Source organism: Microplitis mediator, chromosome 1, assembly GCF_029852145.1.
Source record: "Microplitis mediator isolate UGA2020A chromosome 1, iyMicMedi2.1, whole genome shotgun sequence".
In the NCBI taxonomy this organism is placed as follows: domain Eukaryota; kingdom Metazoa; phylum Arthropoda; class Insecta; order Hymenoptera; family Braconidae; genus Microplitis; species Microplitis mediator.
This window is the reverse complement of record NC_079969.1, coordinates 2,524,992-2,544,649: the sequence shown is the minus strand read 5'-3', so window position 1 is coordinate 2,544,649 and position 19,658 is coordinate 2,524,992. Positions and strand designations below refer to the sequence as shown.

The 19,658-nt window shown below is 28.0% G+C and overlaps 2 protein-coding genes across 3 annotated transcripts; one reads left to right on the top strand and one right to left on the bottom strand.

Moving 5' to 3' along the window:
* Window positions 1-8,215: 8,215 nt before the first annotated feature.
* Window positions 8,216-14,196, bottom strand: LOC130671582 (FK506-binding protein 59-like). Of its 2 annotated transcripts, none has more exons than XM_057475561.1 (5): window positions 14,059-14,196; window positions 13,392-13,849; window positions 13,086-13,333; window positions 10,331-10,840; window positions 8,216-8,496 (listed from the first exon to the last, which is right to left on the bottom strand). In XM_057475561.1, exons 2-5 carry the CDS (start codon window positions 13,846-13,848, stop codon window positions 8,329-8,331), a joined length of 1,383 nt encoding a protein of 460 aa, XP_057331544.1. In that variant the 5' UTR covers window position 13,849; window positions 14,059-14,196; the 3' UTR covers window positions 8,216-8,328. The 2 variants fall into 2 exon arrangements, with proteins under 2 accessions (XP_057331544.1, XP_057331553.1); XM_057475570.1 differs by having other exon boundaries at window positions 8,354-8,514.
* Window positions 14,197-16,376: 2,180 nt separating this feature from the next.
* On the top strand, window positions 16,377-18,787 carry LOC130678238 (putative ankyrin repeat protein RF_0381). The gene is made up of 2 exons (XM_057485344.1): window positions 16,377-17,409; window positions 18,777-18,787. The coding sequence occupies exons 1-2, from the start codon at window positions 16,377-16,379 to the stop codon at window positions 18,785-18,787; spliced, it is 1,044 nt and encodes a 347-aa protein (XP_057341327.1).
* Window positions 18,788-19,658: the final 871 nt, after the last annotated feature.

Sequence of the window (19,658 nt, the reverse complement as noted above, 5' to 3'; positions counted from 1 at the left end):
ACTATTCAAATATTATTATGAAATTCTTATTTAACTAACGTTAAAACGATGTACAACTAAAGTAAATTACCAAGTACTTTTATTTAATTAAATAAAAATTTTAATAACTAAGTAATTACTACTCATTAATTATAAGAGAGAATTTTATAACAGATCAAATAAAATATTAATTATTTCTTAATATTTATTTTTTCATACTACAATTTTTTAGAAGGCTACGAGTTGTCGCGTACGAATAAAAAAATTAAAACGCAATTAAATGAAATTAAATTTTTAATCGTTTTTTCAAATTTCAATTATCATGATTATTATTTACGACATTTGTATCCGCGTTCGTGTAAATTAAAATCTAAAGACGACTTTTTTGACTTGGCTGAGATTCGAACCCTGATCTCCCGCGTGCGAATTCAGACGTCAGTCTGTCGGGCCGACGCTTCTTTTCAGCAAATCTCTGAACTTGTAATATATATTTTTATACGCAATCTCTACCAATTCTAATTTTAAAAAAAATATTTCGAAAAAATGCACTTATCAATTTCAAAATTTTTTAAATGTGTATTTTTTTTTTAATTTTATTTTATCAATTATTTAGTCTATTTATTAATAATTTCAAATTTGTCGGCTACATTCACACTCATAATCTATATTATTAAGAGAATAAGTAAAATTTTGTTCCCGCGATATTTATATGATAGAATTAGTTATTGTTATTGAAATTGGTATCATTAGATAGGTCTTGACTTGAATTTGTGCCTTTTCATACTTTAAACTCTTTTTAATTGCCAAGTATTGAGATAAATAGATTTATCTATATCATTCGAATTACATTTAAATTACGCGGGAAAAAAGACGATCGTATTTATTTTCTTTAAATAAATTAATACTTTAATTATTCTGTCACTAAATATGACTGAATGTCACTGAATATATACCTATATTATTTATATCGCGTTACTTATTACAAAATGACAGATTTTTCTACTCCCTTTTGGTTTTAGGAAGCTTCTCAAAGCCAAAAAAGTCTGGATAGAAAAAAAAAGGATTCATTGACACAAAAAATCTTTACTCGCCTAAAGAAAATTTTTACTTACCCCAATAAATTTTTTGCATTGTGAATTGAAAAGAAAAATTTATTTAGAACTAGAAAAAATTACTCGGTGCAAGGAATTATTTCTTGACCAAAAAAATATTTTCTCGCCCCAAGACAATTTTTGTATTTAATTGATAATGCATAAAATTTCGTGGTGCAAATTAAAATTTTGTTGCGGCAAGAAATACTTTTTTTCAGCGTATTTTATAAATTTAGTAGTGATATTTGGGCAGTCACGTGTGACTGCAGGTTGCTCGTTCCCATTAGTATCTTTTACTAAAAATATATCAAATATTAATATATTTGACTCATTTTTTTCTGTCAAAAAATTCCTCTTAAAATTATGAGTGTCAATGTAGCAGACATCAGACAAATTTAAAATTATAAATAAATAGAGTAAATAATTTAAAAAAAATATTTCGAAAAAATGCACTTTTTAATTTCAAAATTTTTTAAATGCGCATTTTTTAAAAATTCAATTTTATTAATTATTTACTCTATTTATGATTAATTTTAAATTTGTCTGATGTCTGCTACATTATGATACTGAAGTTAGCCGACGTCTAATAATTTTTGGACTTTTTTTTAGACAGTAAATAAAAAAAAAAAGAATATTTAAAAAAATTGCACTTGTAGTCTTTTAAATTTTCTACATGTGCATATTTTTTTTTTTTTTTTTTCTCCAAATTTAATTGTTAAAAAAAACCCAAAAATTCAATGATACTGAAGTTAGCAGACATCTAATAATTTTTGGATTTTTTTTTAGACGATAAAACATAAAAAAAAAATATTTGAAAAAATTGCACATATAGTTTTTTGAATTTTCTACATGTGCATTTTTTTAGTTTTTTTTTTTCCTCATAAATTTGTTGCAAAAAAAATTCCGAAAATTATAAATTGTCTGTTAACTTCAGGATCATAAAATTCACACTCATAATTATAAATAAATGGAGTAAATAATTTTTTTAAAAATATTTTTAAAAAATGCACATATCAATTTCAAAATTTTCTAAACATGTATTTTTTCAAAATTTCATTTTTCAATTATTTACTCTATAAATCAATAATTTAAAATTTATCTGTCTGCTGCATTCCGACTCACCCTAAAATTACGATCCTGAAGTTAGCAGACAATTAAAAATTTTTGGATTTTATTTTGAACATTTAAATTTCAAAAAAAAAAAAATCAAAAAATGCACATGTAGAGAATTTAAAAAACTATCAGTGCAATTCTTTCGAATATTTTTTAAAAATAATTTACCGTTTTAAAAAAAAATTCAAAAATTATTCAACGTCGGCTAATTTCAGTCTCATCTAAAATTCCCCAATTCCTCCCTAATTAAAATTAAAGACTAAAAAATTAATTACCCAAATACTCATAAAAAATAAAAATCCATCACCTAAAAATTTTTATCTCTGAATTTTTATCCGTTAGAATTTAAACAGAATATTAAAGTAAAAGTTTAAAAAATAAATAAAACAAAAATATTATTTTTGATATTGGACACGCAGGTGGTATAGGTGTTACGTGAGTTTGCATATGTGACTGGAATTAAACCCAGCGCGATAAAAGTAAGTACACAGAGCATTTAATATTTAAAAAAACGAGTGAATTTTTTAATATTTTTTCCTTCCTGTGTAATATTTATTTTAATGTAAAAATAAAATTGCTTAGTGCAGGCTTATGTCGCATGATGAGTGCCCCGTACATATTTTATATACATATGACGGTTAAATATATGTATATATATTAGAATAAAATATACGAAGACTATTGTCCGTAGTCGCTTAAACTGACGTGCAAAAGCTTTGGAATAGATGTTAGAGAGGATTTTGAAAGCAGGGACCAGCAGCAGAGCCAGCGCTTTTGCCAGGTACCAGCCCTAGCACCAGCACCAGCACAAGCACTAGAACTAGTACCAAAACCAGTACCAGTACTAGTATTAGTGCCAGTACTTGTACCAGTACCAGAAGCAGTTGCCAGCAACAGAATTGGTAGCCTGTGGCTGTTTAACTCACGACAACGTGCCTCCCATACAATTCTACTCTTGACTCGCCAACTTGCCGGCACCCACAGATATGCCTCTAGCAGTTCATACATACATATGTGCGCTAACGTACACATTACACAACCACACCCACACCCACACCCGCTTTGGCTCTGATTCTCTACTAGTTATATGTAGGATTGAAGGTACGTACCGAGTACTTGAATGCCTATAACCAGCCACCAACTCGACTCAACTCTATTATAATGGAGATGGAGATGGAGGGATTTTAGTCAGTCACCATCTACTACTGCTACTGCTACTGCTACTGCTAAGACTACCGAGACAAACTAAATAAACCACTTAAACAAAACAATAATGATGACGACAATTACGCGGTTACTTTTTTTTGGGAATTTTTTAGGAACTTTTTTTGAGGGATTAATTGGGAAGTGGAAAGTGGGAAATGCCAGGGGTGATTAGGGAGTTTTTGAAATCGAGCGCGCGGGCTGGGAAATTTGAATTTCATAAAAATTAATTTTTGAAATTTGAATATTTTAAGTGGGTATAAATTAATTTTTTATGGGTCATTTTAATGGAAATTTAATGAATTCCACAAAATTTAAGAAGTTTCTTAAGGGAGAGATAAATTTTTGAAACACCAAAAATTCCCACTCTCCCACTCGAAAAAAGTTTATTAAAAAATTAATTACTGCTTCCCTAATTAAATTTAATAAATAATTAAATTTTCTAAAAATTCCTCATAAAATTCCCTGTAAAATGACCCATAGCAATAATAGTTTATAATAACTACTGAGTAATAAAAATTTGAGTCTCATTAAATTGAATTTTTTGAATTTTTAAATTCGCAATTTAATTCAAATACTTCCATTGCTCATAAATTACTTTTACTACAGTTAATTTCAACCGAAATTTTCCCTGAAATTCCACAAAATTTGAATAGTTTCTTAATTTTAATTAGGGAGAGACAAATTTTTAAAATCCTAAAAATTCCCGTTATCTCCCACCCGAAAAAAGTTCATTTAAAAATTAATTCCTCCCTAATTAACCTCAGTCACCAATTCAAATTTCCAAAAATTCCCGGCAAAATGACCCATAACAATAATAGTTTATAATAATTACTGAGTAATTAAAACTCGAGTCTCATTAAATTGAATTTTTCAAATTTTTAAATTTGCAATTTAATACAAAGATTTAAATTGCTCATAAACACTAGGGTGGTAGTTAAGAATTAAAAATTCTCAGACGCCCTATAAAAAGCTCCTTTTTAGTGAACAAATACCTGGGGAATTTGGTTTTTTCTTTTGAAGTAAAAAGAACACGTGCCTTAGAACGATCAAAGTTCATTTTTCGATACAATCGCGGTTTTTTTTTAAATATCTCATGAAATATGCAGATTAATGGAAAAAATCATAGGAACAATTTTGTAGGAAATTAAATTCTTGACAAAAAAGGTCGTGGTCATTTTTTTTATAAAATGCGTATTTATGGTGATACTTTACAAAAACTTTTTTTCAAAGTTCATTTTTTGATACAATCGCGGTTTTTTTCAAATATCTCATGAAATATGCAGATTAAAGGAAAAAATCATAGGAACAATTTTGTAGGAAATTAAATTCTTGACAAAGAAGGTCAGGTTCACTTTTTTTATAAAATGCGTATTTATGAAGATATTTTAAAAAAACTTTTTTAGATCTTATCAATTGAGCATTTTAAGGAATACGAATGTTTTTTTAAATTATCTCCATAAATACACATTTTACAAAAAAAATGAACATGACCTTTTTTGTCAAGAATTTAATTTCCTACAAAATTGTCCCTATGATTTTTTCCTTTAATCTGCATATTTAACGAGATATTTAAAAAAAACCGCGATTGTACCGAAAAATGAACTTTGATCGTCCTTCTGCCCGTGTTCTTTTTACTCCAAAAAAAAAACAAATTCCCCAGGTATTTTTTCACTAAAAATCCCTTATGAAACACCTGAGAATTTAATTTTTAACCACCACCCCACCAAAAACTTCCATTAAAACAAAATTCCCTAAAATTCTAATAGTTTCTTAATCTCAATCAAAAACTAAATTACAAATTTTCCCTTCCCCAAAAAATTTCTTCTCTCACCCACAAAAATTTCCTCCTCAAATATCTCACCCCATTACCCTCAACCATCAACCAAATTTCCAAAATTCCCCATAATCCCCACTACCAATTATTCCCTAATCTTATAAAATACCAAAAAATTCCACCGAAAAAATTAATTTCCACCCGAACTTCCTTCCAATTAATAACTTTTCCAATAAAAATTAATGATCGAACCCCTCGTCATAACCCGTCAAAAAAAGTAAAAATTTCCATCTGAATTACGAGGGAAAAATTGAATCGAACCATTTTACCCGATTTCGTGTAAATAAATCAAAAAGTTTTTTTCGAGGGCCTATATATATGTATCGAGGATATCCGTCCGTCAAATATACCCACCTGAAGCACTTTCAATATCCTGTATTTTGAGAAAATAAAAAAAACCGAATGCAAGCCCTGTAGGCATTATAAATCGATGCTTTGACTTTGTCGGTCAATGACATGCTCATATATACATACATATATATATATATTTGAAAAAAAAAGAATAGACTCGTCGCAATGTCGTATAAGAGGGTGATTTAGAGTAGATAAACAAAAGAAACGGAATAGTATAATTCAACTTGGCAAACGGTTTATAAGAGAGCGGGAAAATGCTTGAGTATAAGAAGAGGAAAGGAGTAAAAAAAAATAATAAAAAGTATAAAATCGGTAAGAGGCAGAGGTAGAGCCAGAGGTAGAGCCAGAGATTGGATGGCAATGGGTTTTCAAAAGCTATAGCTAAATCCTAAAGAGGATTCTTCTGTTTTCTGCGCGGTAAGCGACCACCGAGAGGACTTTGAGGCCGAATTCAATCGATTCAAATAAAGTTTAAAAAAAATATAATTCAAATTTAAATCCAATTGTCCATCGATTTGTTGATAAATTAGTCTGGGTTTTAAAAGTATAATTTTTATTTATACTCTTCTGGTGATGGTGATTTTTGATTCCGCTTTTAGTTGAGAATTTTAAAATGGAAGAATTTATTGAGATGTTATATCTCTTGGGAGCAGGTATGTGGGGTGGGTGGAGGGAGAGACAGAGAAAGGGGATGAGAAAATGCGAAGCGTGAAAACGGCGAGGTTGTACACACGAGACCAAATATGTGACTCACAAGAAGACCCTCGTGCGAGATAAAGCTTCTAAGGGGAGAGATACTCACTCCGGTTACCGAGACCAGATCCCAGTTACCGGCTCGTACTCCCTCGTGGACAATCCAAAATTATATCGAAACACTACAATGCCAGTCGTAAATTTTTTATGACCTCACAGTCAACAAAATTTCTTTGTTTTTTTTGGTGGAAATTATTTAGGGTGAAATGGACCAGCAATTTTTTTTTTTGCTGCAGGGAAAAAGAATTTTTAAATATTATTGACTTTGGTATTTTTTAAAATTCCTGGGGTAAAATGGACTTTTTTTAATTGGAAAAAAAGAAAATTTGATATTTGGATTTTTTTTGAAAATTATTTAGGGTGAAATGGTCCAGTGTTAATTTTTTTTTTGCTGGGGTAAAATGAACTTTTTGAATTGGATTTAAAAAAAAAAATTAAATATTTGGGTTTTTTTTTATTTTTTAAATAAAAATGAATTGAAAATAAAAAATTGGATTTTTTTTTGTTTAAAAATTATCTAGGGTGAAATGGACCAGTGTTAATTTTTTTTGTTGCTAGAGGGAAAAAAGAATTTTTTAATTTTGACTTTAATATTTTTAAAAATTCCTGGGGTAAAATGGACTTTTTTTAATTGAAAAAAAAAAAAGAAAATTTGATATTTCGTTTTTTTGTTTTTAATAAAAAAAGGATTGAAAATGAAAAATTGGATTTTTTTTTGTTTGAAAATTATTTAGGGTGAAATGGACCAGCAATTTTTTTTTTGCTGCAGGGAAAAAGGAATTTTTAAATATAATTGACTTTAATAATTTTTAAAATTCCTGGGGTAAAATGGAATTTTTTTAATTGGAAAAAAAATAAAATTTGATATTTGGAATTTTTTTTAAATAAAAAAGGATTGAATGTAAAAAATTGGATTTTTTTTTGTTCAAAAATTATTTGGAGTGAAATGGACCAGTGTTAATTTTTTTTCGCTGGGGTAAAATGGACGTTTTTAATTGGACAAAAAAAATTAAATATTTGGGGGTTTTTTTTTTTTTTAAATAAAAAATGAATTGAAAATAAAAAATTTGATTTTTCTTTGTTTAAAAATTATCTAGGGTAAAATGGACCAGCGTTAATTATTTTTGTTGCTGGAGGGAAAAAGGAATTTTTAAATATTATCGACTTTAATATTTTAAAAAATTCCTGGGGTAAAATAGATTTTTTTTAATTGGAAAAAAAAGAAAATTTAATATTCGGGTTTTTTTTTTTTTTTTTTTTTTTTTTTTTTTCAATAAAAAATGAATTTTTTGGGAGGCTTCGCACAAAACCTGAGCTCGATTGACATTTTTTAGTTCAGAATTAATTTTTTTAAAATTCTGATAAAATAAAATTTTTTTAAAATTAAAAAAAAAAAAATCAAATTATAATTTTTTTTTATTTTGATTTTTTTTTAGATTTATATATAATTTTGAGACTACTTCCGGTATTTATACCAGGAACCATAAGGCGCGAAAAAAAATTCAAAATTATAAAAATTTGTATTTTTAAATTAAAATATTTTTAAATAAAAAATAAATCGATTGAGAAAAAATTTTTCACGCCCTTGCTTTGAGGAATTTTTTATTAGGACACGCCCTTATGTCACGTAATTCTATCCCTCGAAATGTATAAAAAATTTCAATAGTGGAAATAAAATAAATTATTTAAATTTAAGTTTTAAAAAAATTCCAACGTTTGAGAGGAGATAAAATCGAATAATTTGAAAAATTTTTAATAAAATCAGTAAAAAAAAATATGGAAAATTTTTAATAGAAAGAAAATGGAAAATTTAAAGAATAAAAGGAACTGGACTAGTGGACAAAACTAAAAATGAAAATTTTTACTGATTAAAAAATGAATTAAAAATTTTTTAAATATAAATCGATATTTATTGGAATGAATTACATCGGCAGTGATGAAAACGTGAGTAATTAATAATGATATTAATGAAAATGATAAATTAATAGTTACTTAAGTTCACATATTTTTAAATTCTCCAGTTCCGTTGGCGTTCAGCATAAGAATATTTGGATTCTCTTTTTCAAAGGCTGTTGCGTCTCTGCCTCCAGGTCTTTCCTCTTGTCCCCATTCCCCAAGTGTTCCTTGCATAACATCCGGCTGTCGACGCAATATCTCCTCTTCTTTCTGTATTATATTTATTTACTAAAAATTAACCCGAAAAATAATCAAAACTAATAAAAAAACAACATACATATATATGTGCATATAAATATATACATGTGGAAGTAGATAAGCAGTAAAGTGTCAACTAAAATTTGAATAGAAGTAACTTTGACCAAACCCGGACGTGCCTAAAATATTTTTTTTATATATATAGTAAAATTGTGAGTCAATTATTAGAGATAACAGTAAAAATGATGAGGAGTAATTTTGTAGGAAATTTAATTTCCTACAAAAATGGTCTCTATAAATTTTTTGTAAATTTAATAATTTTCTCAAAAAATTGATTTGAAGTCTTCACTAGAATAATTTTCGAAAAATTTCATTTCTAAAGATTTTTTAAATCTTAAAATTGAAATTCCCGCTAAAATATCACAGATACAAAAAAAACGATGATGATCAATTTTGAAGAAAATTAAATTTCCTACAAAAAAGATTTCTTTAAATTTTTTTGTAAATTCAATAGTTTTCTCAAAAAATTGATTTAAAGTCTTCACTAAAATAATTTAGGAAAAATTTCATTTCTAAAAATTTTTTAAATCTTAAAATTGAAATTCCCGCTAAAATATCACAGATACAGTAAAAATGATAAGGACTAATTTTGAAGGGAATTAAATTTCCTAAAAAAATTGTCTCTATACATTTTTTCATAAAGTGAATAGTTTTCTCAAAAAAGTGATTTAAAGTCCTCACTAGAATAATTTTCAAATAATTTTGTTTATAAAAATTCCTTTAATCTTAAAATTGAAATTCCCGCTAAAATATCACAGATACAAAAAAAATGACGATGATCAATTTTGAAGAAAATTAAATTTCCTACAAAAAAGGTTTCTTTAAATTTTTTTGTAAATTTGATAATTTTCTCAAAAAATTGATTTAAAGTCTTCACTAAAATAATTTGTGAAAAATTTCATTTCTAAAAATTTTTTGAATCTTAAAATTGAAATTCCCGCTAAAATATCACAGATACAAAGAAACTGATGATGACTAATTTTGAAGGGAATTAAATTTCCTACAAAAAAAGTTTCTTTAAATTTTTTCGTAAATTGAATAGTTTTCTCAAAAAATTGATTTAAAGTCTTCACTAGAATAATTTGCGAAAAATTTCATTTCTAAAAATTTTTTAAATCTTTGAATTGAAATTCCCGCTAAAATATCGCAGATACAAAGGAAATGATGAAGACTAATTTTGTAGGAAATTAAATTCCCTACAAAAATTATCTTTATAAATTTTTTCGTAAACTCAATAATTTTCTCCAAAAACTAAATTTAAAGTCCCCATTAATAAATGTTCACATTTTCAAAAAAAAGTCTAGCAAGACTTGACTCGGTTTCATAAAATTCCAACTCGCACTTGCCTGCTATTAAATCCAATTAATCCCAAGTAACTCGACACTGAATTGCTAAAATAATTACAGCAGAAATATTGTAACGTAAAAAGTAAATTACAAAAAAATGATAAACTTGTAATAAAAAAAGTTTATTTATTATTTGTTGCAATAACTTAGCAAATTACTTAAATTTTTATTCTAGTTAATGACTCGCCCTCCGCAATCTAGTATTTAAACTCCCGTTACTTAACTCGATTTTACCCCAAGTTTTATCCCAGATAATTTATCCAATTTTTTTTATTTTCCTTTAAAAAAATTTTTTTTTCCCTCTGTACTCAAAAATTTTAAGTTACCGCCCAATCATTTGTACAAAAACCCAAAAATATTTTTTTGCTCGACACCTCTTTGCTTATCTACATCCACATATATATAAATATATAAATAAAATATTTAAAAAAATAAAATACCTGTTTATCAGCACGTGCCATTTTTTCAAACATATTTGCATACAATTTCTTTTCCTGGGCGCGGTTTTTCATTATCAACTCGCGACAAACTGTGATCTGTTTTACCGCGGCCGTGTTGTTGGGCTCGACTTTGATCACCTGCTCGAAATCTTTCTTAGCTTCTTCTGGCTGCGATAGTGCCAGCAGAGCTTGTCCCCGTCTGAACAAAGCTTTCTCGTTGTCCGGATCAATGTCAAGAGCTTTAGTGCAGGCATTTTTCGCCTCGAAATTGTCATTGGTCTTGAGATAAAACAGCCCGAGATTCAAATATCCCGACAGCAGCACTTGCTTTCTCTCGGGTTTCAATTTATCATCAAAAGTACTCTCGCTCTCCAGGTACTCGACGACTTTTTTGCACATTTTTATCGCCATCGGATATTTACCAGCTTTGAAATAATTTGTCGCTTTTTCTTTACTCAGTTTTGCCTGTTCTAATTTTGTTTCCGGCTCCATCGACCAAATATCCGCAGCCTAATTACAGGAATTAATTTTTGTTATTAATAAGGAATTAATTATGTAGAAATTTAAGACATAGGACCGCTGGCATTTGACTGGGAGATAATTTACTAATTCATGGATTTATTTATCAAACAGGTATGGGGTAAGAAGACGAGTAGCGACAGTTAAGGGAATTTTGAAATAAAAAAAAAAATTTAATTATGGAGTAGCGACAAATTAAATTTAAAAATTTTTTATAGGGTGGTCGTTAAAAATTAAATTTTCTCAGGCGTGTCATAAAAAGCTTCTTTTTAGTGAAAAAATACGTGGGTAATTTGGTTTTTTCTTTGTAAGTAAAAAGAACACGTGCCTTAGGACGATCAAAGTTCATTTTTTGATACAATCGCGGTTTTTTTTAAATATCTCATTAAATATGCAGATTAAAGAAAAAAATCAGAGGAACAATTTTGTAGGAAATTAAATTCTTGACAAAAAAGGTCATGTTCATTTTTTTTATAAAATGTGTATTTATGGTGATATTTTTAAAAAACTTTTTTTCAGAGTTCATTTTTCGATACAATCGCAGTTTTTTTTAAATATCTCATGAAATATGCAGATTAAAAGAAAAAATCATTGGGACAATTTTGTAGGAAATTAAATTCTTGACAAAAAAGGTCATGTTCATTTTTTTTATAAAATGTGTATTTATGAAGATATTTTAAAAAAACTTTTTTTAGATCTGATGAATTGAGCGTTTTAAGGATTACAAATTTTGAAAATAACATTTTTCTTATAGAAACTACAACAAGCATTAATGATTGATATGTTACGAGTTACGAAGTTGTCTATATTTAAGAAAAAACGTTATTTTTAACATTCGTAATCCTTGAAATGCTCAATTGATAAGATCTAAACAAGTTTTTTTAAAATATCTTCATAAATACGCATTTTATAAAAAAAATGAACATGACCTTTTTTGTCAAGAATTTAATTTCCTACAAAATTGTTCCTATGATTTTTTCCTTTAATCTGCATATTTAATGAGATATTTAAAAAAAACCGCGATTGTATCGGAAAATGATCTTTGATCGTTTTAAGGCACGTGTTCTTTTTACTTAAAAAGAAAAAACCAAATTCCCCAGGTATTTTTTCACTAAAAAAAAGCTTTTTATGGGCCGCCTGAGAAATTTTAATTTTTAACGACCACCCTAGTGTTTATGAGCAATTTAAGTATTTGTATTAAATTGCAAATTTAAAAATTTGAAAAATTTAATTTAATGAGACTCGAGTTTTAATTACTCAGTAATTATTATAAACTATTCTTGTTATGGGTTATTTTGCAGGGAATTTTATGAGGAATTTTTAGAAATTTTAATCATTTGTTAAATTTAATTAGGGAGAGAGTAATTAATTTTTTAATAAACTTTTTTCGAGTGGGAGAGTGGGAATTTTTTGTTTTAAAAATTTGTCTCTCCCTAAAATTAAGAAACCACTCAAATTTTGTGGAATTCATTAAATTCCCATTAAAATGACCCATAATGAAAGTAATTTATATCCAATTAAAATCTTCAAAAAGAAGCTTTTTATGGGGCGTCTGAGAAAATTTAATTTTTAACGACCACCCTAATTTTTAACGAACGTAAAAAATGTATGAAAATTTTAAAAATATAAATATGTAGAAAAATTGTCATTTTTTTTTATTCATCAAAAGAAATAGCGATGCCGCTATTGGTCCCGTTAAATTTTCAAAATTTTTACGCTCCCTTATGGTTTCTATGGCATGAGTAAATTTTTTTTCTGAGTCGTTTTATTTAAGATTTATCAGAAAAAAAATTATTTTGAGATTTTCTCGAAATTTCGAAAAAAGAAAATTTTTAAGAACTCGATTTTTTTCTAGAACTTTTTGATGAATGAGTAAAATTTTTTTTATTCCAAATTTTTACGCCCTTAGTTCTGGTGCCCGGAAAAAAATTCAAAATTCGTAGAATTCGGTAAAAAAAAAATTCCATCTTTGATACCCAAGGCAAAATTTTCGAATTTTTTTTCAAAAATTAAATTACAGAAAAAAAAACTAAAAATATCCACATGTAGAAAATTAAAAAAACAATAATTGAAACTTTTTTCCTTACAATTTATCGGCTTAAAAAAAATCAAAAAACTGTTGGACGTCTGTTAACTTCAGTATCAAAACTCAGGTACTAATTGACTTAATTGCTGATTAGTTTACAAACAAAAGCGGTCCGGTTCCCAGATTATATTTAAAAAAACAAAATCTTACTTTTTCAAAGGCTTTCATCTCGACGATGTACTCGACGTCAGCATCAGGCGGGATATTGAATTCCTTGTGGCCGTTTTTCTTGAACGCGAATTTGCTCTTTATCAGCAAACGGGATTTCTCACCAACGGCAAATCTGCTCAGCGCAGATTCAACCCCTTCAATAATTCCCACATCTTCGCCTTCCCCGAGATTGAACTTGACGTCCCGCTCCTCGAAGACCCGGTCGTTGTATTTCCCCACCAGGTGAACTATCAAAAAAAACTAATCAGCACCCGGTGCATTTTGATGGGCAAAAAAAATACTTACCATCAACCAGAGCTCCGTCATTGGGGTATCCGTCTTCCTTGGACCCAGGAACGATCTGGAACCTCTGGATGCTGGCGTCTGAATTGGGACTCAGGTCCTCGCCGACCCAGTCTAGAACTTCGACTTCGAATTTCAAAGTCGCGTCTGGAGGAATTTTTGGCGGGGATCCATTTTTACCGTAAGCGTATTCTGGGGCGCAGGTCAGGATCGCGACTTCTCCTTTTTTCATCGTCGCGACACCGATGTCCCAGGCCTTGATGACGCTGCCCTGGGCCAGATTAAACTCGAATGGTTCATTCCGGTCTTTGCTGGAGTCAAATTTACTCCCGTCGAGAAGAGTTCCCGTGTAATGAACTTTAACTTTTGATCCTGGGGATGGTGTCTCATCACCCAGACCTTCTTTTATTATTTCCTTTAAAACTCCGCCATCATTTTTCGGCGAAATGTCCACGGCCATTCTAAAAATACAAAAATTATTTTATTTCAATGATTTGATGACTCGGCAGTCAATGAAAATCCGACAGATAATTTTTTGTCTACTGAATGACTAATTCGATAGAATCGATTGTTCTAGAAAATGCTCGGCCTCAAATTCTAAACTCTGTCACTTGAATACTTTTATTTATTTTGAAATTTGAATTTGAAAAAATATGAAAGTAAAAATTACCTGCTGATAAATTTTAATTAAATAATTATTTTATTTAATTAATAATTCAAAATTAATTGCAATTGTCGGCAGATTCACGGAGGCTTGTGCTTTGGTTAGTTGGTAATTTATACTGATATATTTATATATATGTCTTATATATATACACAAAGTGCCGCCCTCTAGTTTGATTTTCAAACTCCCGCGCAACGCATGCGCGAGGGAATTTTTGAATTAAATGAATCGATAGAGGAATTTGAATTCGCTATCGATAGTCGGCGAAATAGGAAACAAAATGGCGTCGCGAGTATATTCTAGTGCAACTCTCGTTATTTATAAATTTTGTAGTCTTTTTTTAATGAATATTTAATTAATTAATTATAATTAGACAGTTTAGTTGTTTAAATTAAAAGATTTGTGAATTTTAAATTTAAAACGAATTTTATTGCTGCGAAAATAATTTAAAAATTTGTTTTTATTAAAGGGTGCATTCAAAAATGCTCTAGCTCTGTCTAATATTTTTTGAATTTTAAATTTAAAACGAATTTTATTGCCGCGAAAATAATTTAAAAATTTGTTTTTATTAAAGGGTGCATTCAAAAATGCTCTAGCTCTGTCTAATAATTTTTGAATTTTAAATTTAAAGTGAATTTTATTGCCGCGAAAATAATTAAAAAATTTAATTTTGATAAAGGGTGCATTCAAAAATGCTCGAGCTCTGCCTAATAATTTTTGAATTTTTCTAAAAACGATAGATTAAAAAAAAATGTAGGGGAGGGTGGGGCAGAGCGGCCCCCCTAAGCCAATTATTACTTTTTGTGGCTTTCAACCATAAGAGAACTTTACTTTTGTCCTATTTCGAACAAATTTATGGACATTTTGCCAAAATTCTGAAAAAAAAATTTTTTTTGTAGGGCAGAGCGGCCCCCCTCCAAAAAGTGATAAAAATTTTTTTTTTTCGTTTTTTTTTTTTTTTAAATTGTTTTCATCATTAAGAATGTATTTCTTTCTCTTGACAACTATTTTTGGTTTTATATTACTCGAAAAAAATTTTTTAAGGTGTAATAAATCGTTCACTCTCGATTACCTTAATTACTAATTGTTATTTAATAAAAAAAAAATCAATTCTATAGTTTTACTTTATTTCAAAAATTTATCAACTAAAAAAAAAAATTTATTTTTATAAATTTTTAGTGACCAAATTTGCCTCTTACATAGAGAAACGGCCGAAAAATATGAAAAAATAATTTTTTCGGAAGTTTCGGCTGGTCCATTTTGCCCCAGGTGTTATGCGTAGGGCTAGAAATGTGGAATTATAATAATTTTTTTTTAATTTGACGATAAAAATATGAAAAAATCACTTTTTCAAAATTTTGGGCTTGTTCATTTTGCCCCAAATGTCATGCGTGGGTAAAAATGCGCAAACATCAGATTTATAGTAATTAGTCAAAAAAAAAAAACAATTTTTTTTTTGATCAAAATTTCAGAGGGGGCTTTGCCCCACCCTCCCCTATTTCAAAAAATTGCACCTATAGTTTTTTAAATTTTCTACATGTACATATATTTAGTAATTTTAATTGTCAAAACTCAATATTTATTAAATACTAAAATTTTCTCTGGACCGTAATTAAATCGCTCATAAAGACTCAGGTAAAAATTTAACAGTGTAATTAGTTCAAGAGAACCTTAATGGTTTAAAGATCGATTGTCGTAATGACACTCATAGTATTACAATAGTAAAGTACATAAGTATTTAATGAACCCTCATATGTATAAAACTCTTAAATAGTTAGTTTTAGTATAAATATATCCATGACATAGAATCATCATTAGCTCATAATTGACTTAAATCTTAAGATTAGAAAGATAAAGTATTTGAGAGAAAGACTGAAAAACTATAATAGTTGAGACAATGGACTTATTGGGAATCCCGTATTGTCAAATGGACAAATTTAATTTTAGTAGAAAGAAATTAACTTTCAGAATAATCTAAGAACTATTGTTGTCCTATATGGGTTTACTTTTGAATAATTCTATCTTTGTTGTAATAATGACGATGGATTTTGAAGAGTGGGGCAAGACAAATCATTTTGGGGGTATTTTTGCTAATGTCTGCTGTACCATAGGCATCATCATTCAAACTCAGTTTTGATCTTGAGACTGCAAGTCGTACAGTTACTCTCGTCTTAAGACTACATCAGTATAACCAACGTTTACCAATAATTTAACATTGAATTAGTACAAAGTGAAGTGACTCAAACAGTAAAGTGCTCAAGTTCGTTTTTTAAAAGTTCATTTGTTAAAAATCATCAATTACCAACAATATCAAATTCATTACAATGGAATTAATCCGTTCAAAATTTACCTACGAATACGTTTCCAACTCGATAGAACAAGGAGTGATCGAAGATATCAATGGAGTGTTTCCAGTCTCGGGTGGTTTAACGTTGCTTCACATAGCAACTTTAAATAATGATCAAAAATTAGTGGACTATCTGCTCTACGAAGGAGCTGATATAAATTCAAAAAGTCGACGCTGGGGTACAGTTTTTAATTTTGCTGTTATAATGAATAACCCGACAACAATCCAAAGTCTAATAAACTTTGGAGCAGACGTTAGTGATATTAATAATCAAATTAAGTTCTGTGAATTAAGCCGTTTCAAGGAGGCAGTTCGTCGATATTTTACAGAAATTCCTGAGTTTTTTTCATCATTCAATGCCTGTCTGAATACGATATCTTGTTCTAGTCATTTAGCTGTTGCTACTCTACCATTAAATATCGCTATTAACGGAGGTTACGTAAAAATGGTAGAGCTACTTTTGGAAAATAATGCTGATCCGAATCCTGATTCTGATACTTATGGATCACCACTAACCTTTGCTGTTATTAAAGGAACTGTACCAATTATAAAACTTCTTCTGGACTACGGTTCAGATGTTAATTTTGTAAAGAGAGATGGTGAAGAAAGTCTTCTACACAAGGTTGTCCGAATGCTTAACTCGGAAGCAGTGAAATTGTTTGTAAATCATGGTATGACTGATATAAATAAAGTGACAGATTGTAAAGAATCAGCACTTCATTATGGAATTAAATATTCGGCTAGCGATGATATCATTAGGCAACTTCTTGATGCTGGTATTGATTTTAATTTAAAAAATAGTCGTGGTAAAACAGCATTTAATATTGAAAGACCAAATTATTCAAAAAAAGTTGACGATGTAATTACGGAACATCTTGTAAAATGTATTGCGGCTAATTTTTACGTCTGTGAAGAAAATTTAGCAGTCGTAAATAGTGAAGAATTTGACAAATTACGTGACCAGTGTAAAAGTGAAATTGAACAAATGAAAATAACATTTATTGGTACAAGTAATCTATCGTATCATTACGTTTTGTATAGTTGTTTACACAAATTAGCTTTACGTATAAGATATATTAGTAATAGTACTTTTTTAAATTTGGACATTGAATCTGATTTTCCACTATATGCTGGAATGATAATTCACCGCTTAAAACAAGCATTAAAAAGAAAAAAATTGTTATACAATGCCATGGATTTAAATAATGATATTTTCGAAGAAGTGCAACTCCCATATACTTTTACAAGGGATATTTATAAATTTTTATCTAATGAAGATTTAAAAAAATTACAATAAAATATTTATACGAAAATTTTTACTTAGTATTATTTAGTTTGTAACAAATCAGTAGTTATTGTCAAGTAAATTTAATGAATTAATTTGTATTACATGTATTATTATTATTATTATTATTATTATTATTATTATTATTATTATTATTATTATTATTATTATTATTATTATTATCATTATTATTATTATTATTATTATTATTATTATTATTATTATTATTATTATTATTATTATTATTATTATTATTATTATTATTATCATTATTATTATTATTATCATTATTATTATTATTATTATTATTATTATTATTATTATTATTATTATTATTATTATTATTATTATTATTATTATTATTATTATTATTATTATTATTATTATTATTATTATTATTATTATTATTATTATTATTATTATTATATGAAACAAAATACTTTATTTTTATAAATTTGTGTACAATTAAACCTCATTTTGTATAAAAAAATAAATAAATTGTGATTGAATGTTAAAAATTAAGTCTATAATATATATTTGATATTCCTTATTAAAAGAAACGATTTGAAAAAAAAAATTTAAATACTTTTTAATGCTTTTGAATACGTTGAATACTTTTGATTTTAAATCGCCCGCCTTTCTTATGGGAGTTTAACATTTCAAATCGTTTCTTTTAATCAGGGATTAAACTCCTAAGTACCAGTAACTTATTTCAATTGTTTTTATCGCAAAAAATATTTTTTCCTGCAAAAATAACTAAACGTCATGAATTTACTATTTATGTACGATCTCTAGTAAGTACATTTTTACAATATTATGAATTAATGATACTGAAGTTAGCCGACCTCTAATAATTTTTGAAATTTATTCGAAGCGATAAATAATAAAAAAAAAATATTTGAAAAAATTGCACTTAGAGTTTTTTAAATTTTCTACATGTAAATATTTTTAGTTTTTTTTTTTTTGTAATTTATTTGTTGGAAAAAAAAATCCGAAAATTTTTAATTGTCGGCTAACTTCAGGACCATTATGAATTATTGAAAATAAAGAGCTCTAAAAAATTTTTATAATTTTATTTAAATAACGATTTAGAAGTTATGTAAGTTTTAAAATTTAAATTATCATTGGAGATAATTTTCTGCATATATTTAGTTTTTTAATTGTCTGCTAACTTTAGGATCATCTGTAGCCAAGCGTTGGCATATAGCGAGAGCTCGAGCATTTCCGAATGCACTCTAATTAAAATAATTATTGACACATAATTTCCAATAAAATTTTCAAGTTTCAATTTTGAAATTTCGCGCCCAGTTGGCGCTACTGCGCGTCGCTGTATTCGGCGTTCAAATTTTTTGCTAACGGGGCGGTCGATGAATCGCAAAATCGATTCTTTTGTTTCAACTGACGGTTCGATAGCGGCAGTCAGTATCATCGACGCCAGTAGTAGTCCAGATTCTTCTTTACGTTTGAATTTAAACACAGTATTGCTGTCAAGTCATGTAAAATTGTGCAGTGATTATAAAATTTATTTTTTTATTAATTTAAATTGTGCAAAGTATCTGTAGTGTAGTTAAGTGTTCACTGCTAGTGTAAAGTGTAAAGTGTTCAGTTCGAGTGTAAAGGGTTGCGAATTGCTGATACTGATAACTTCCAAGTTCCTGAGCAAAATCATCTGGCATCGTCTGGTGAGAAATAGCAGTTAAGTGACGTTTTTTTAGCTGCAGCACTTGGAGTAATTTAAATTAAATCTCCAAGTGTATCAGGACACATGATCCTGAAGTTAGCCGACGTCTAATAATTTTTGAATTTTTTTTTTAAATAGTAAATTATAAAAAAAAAAATATTTGAAAAAATTGCACCTACAGTTTTTTAAATTTTCTACATGTGCATATTTTTATTTTTTTTTATTTTTGTAATTCATTTGGTGAAAAAAAAATCCAAAAATTTTCAATTGTCTGTTAACTTCTGGATCATTCA

What these genes read in the sequence shown, in the direction of transcription:
- LOC130678238 (XM_057485344.1), top strand. Translation starts at nt 16,377, where the DNA reads ATGGAATTAATCCGTTCAAAATTTACCTACGAATACGTTTCCAACTCG.
- LOC130671582 (XM_057475561.1), bottom strand. Translation starts at nt 13,848, where the DNA reads ATGGCCGTGGACATTTCGCCGAAAAATGATGGCGGAGTTTTAAAGGAA. An exon ending in TGACGGAGCTCTGGTTGATG is followed by an intron (nt 13,334 to 13,391) that starts GTAAGTATTTTT and finishes TTTTTTTGATAG; the next exon opens with TTCACCTGGTGGGGAAATAC. An exon ending in AGATGAAAGCCTTTGAAAAA is followed by an intron (nt 10,841 to 13,085) that starts GTAAGATTTTGT and finishes TCCTGTAATTAG; the next exon opens with GCTGCGGATATTTGGTCGAT.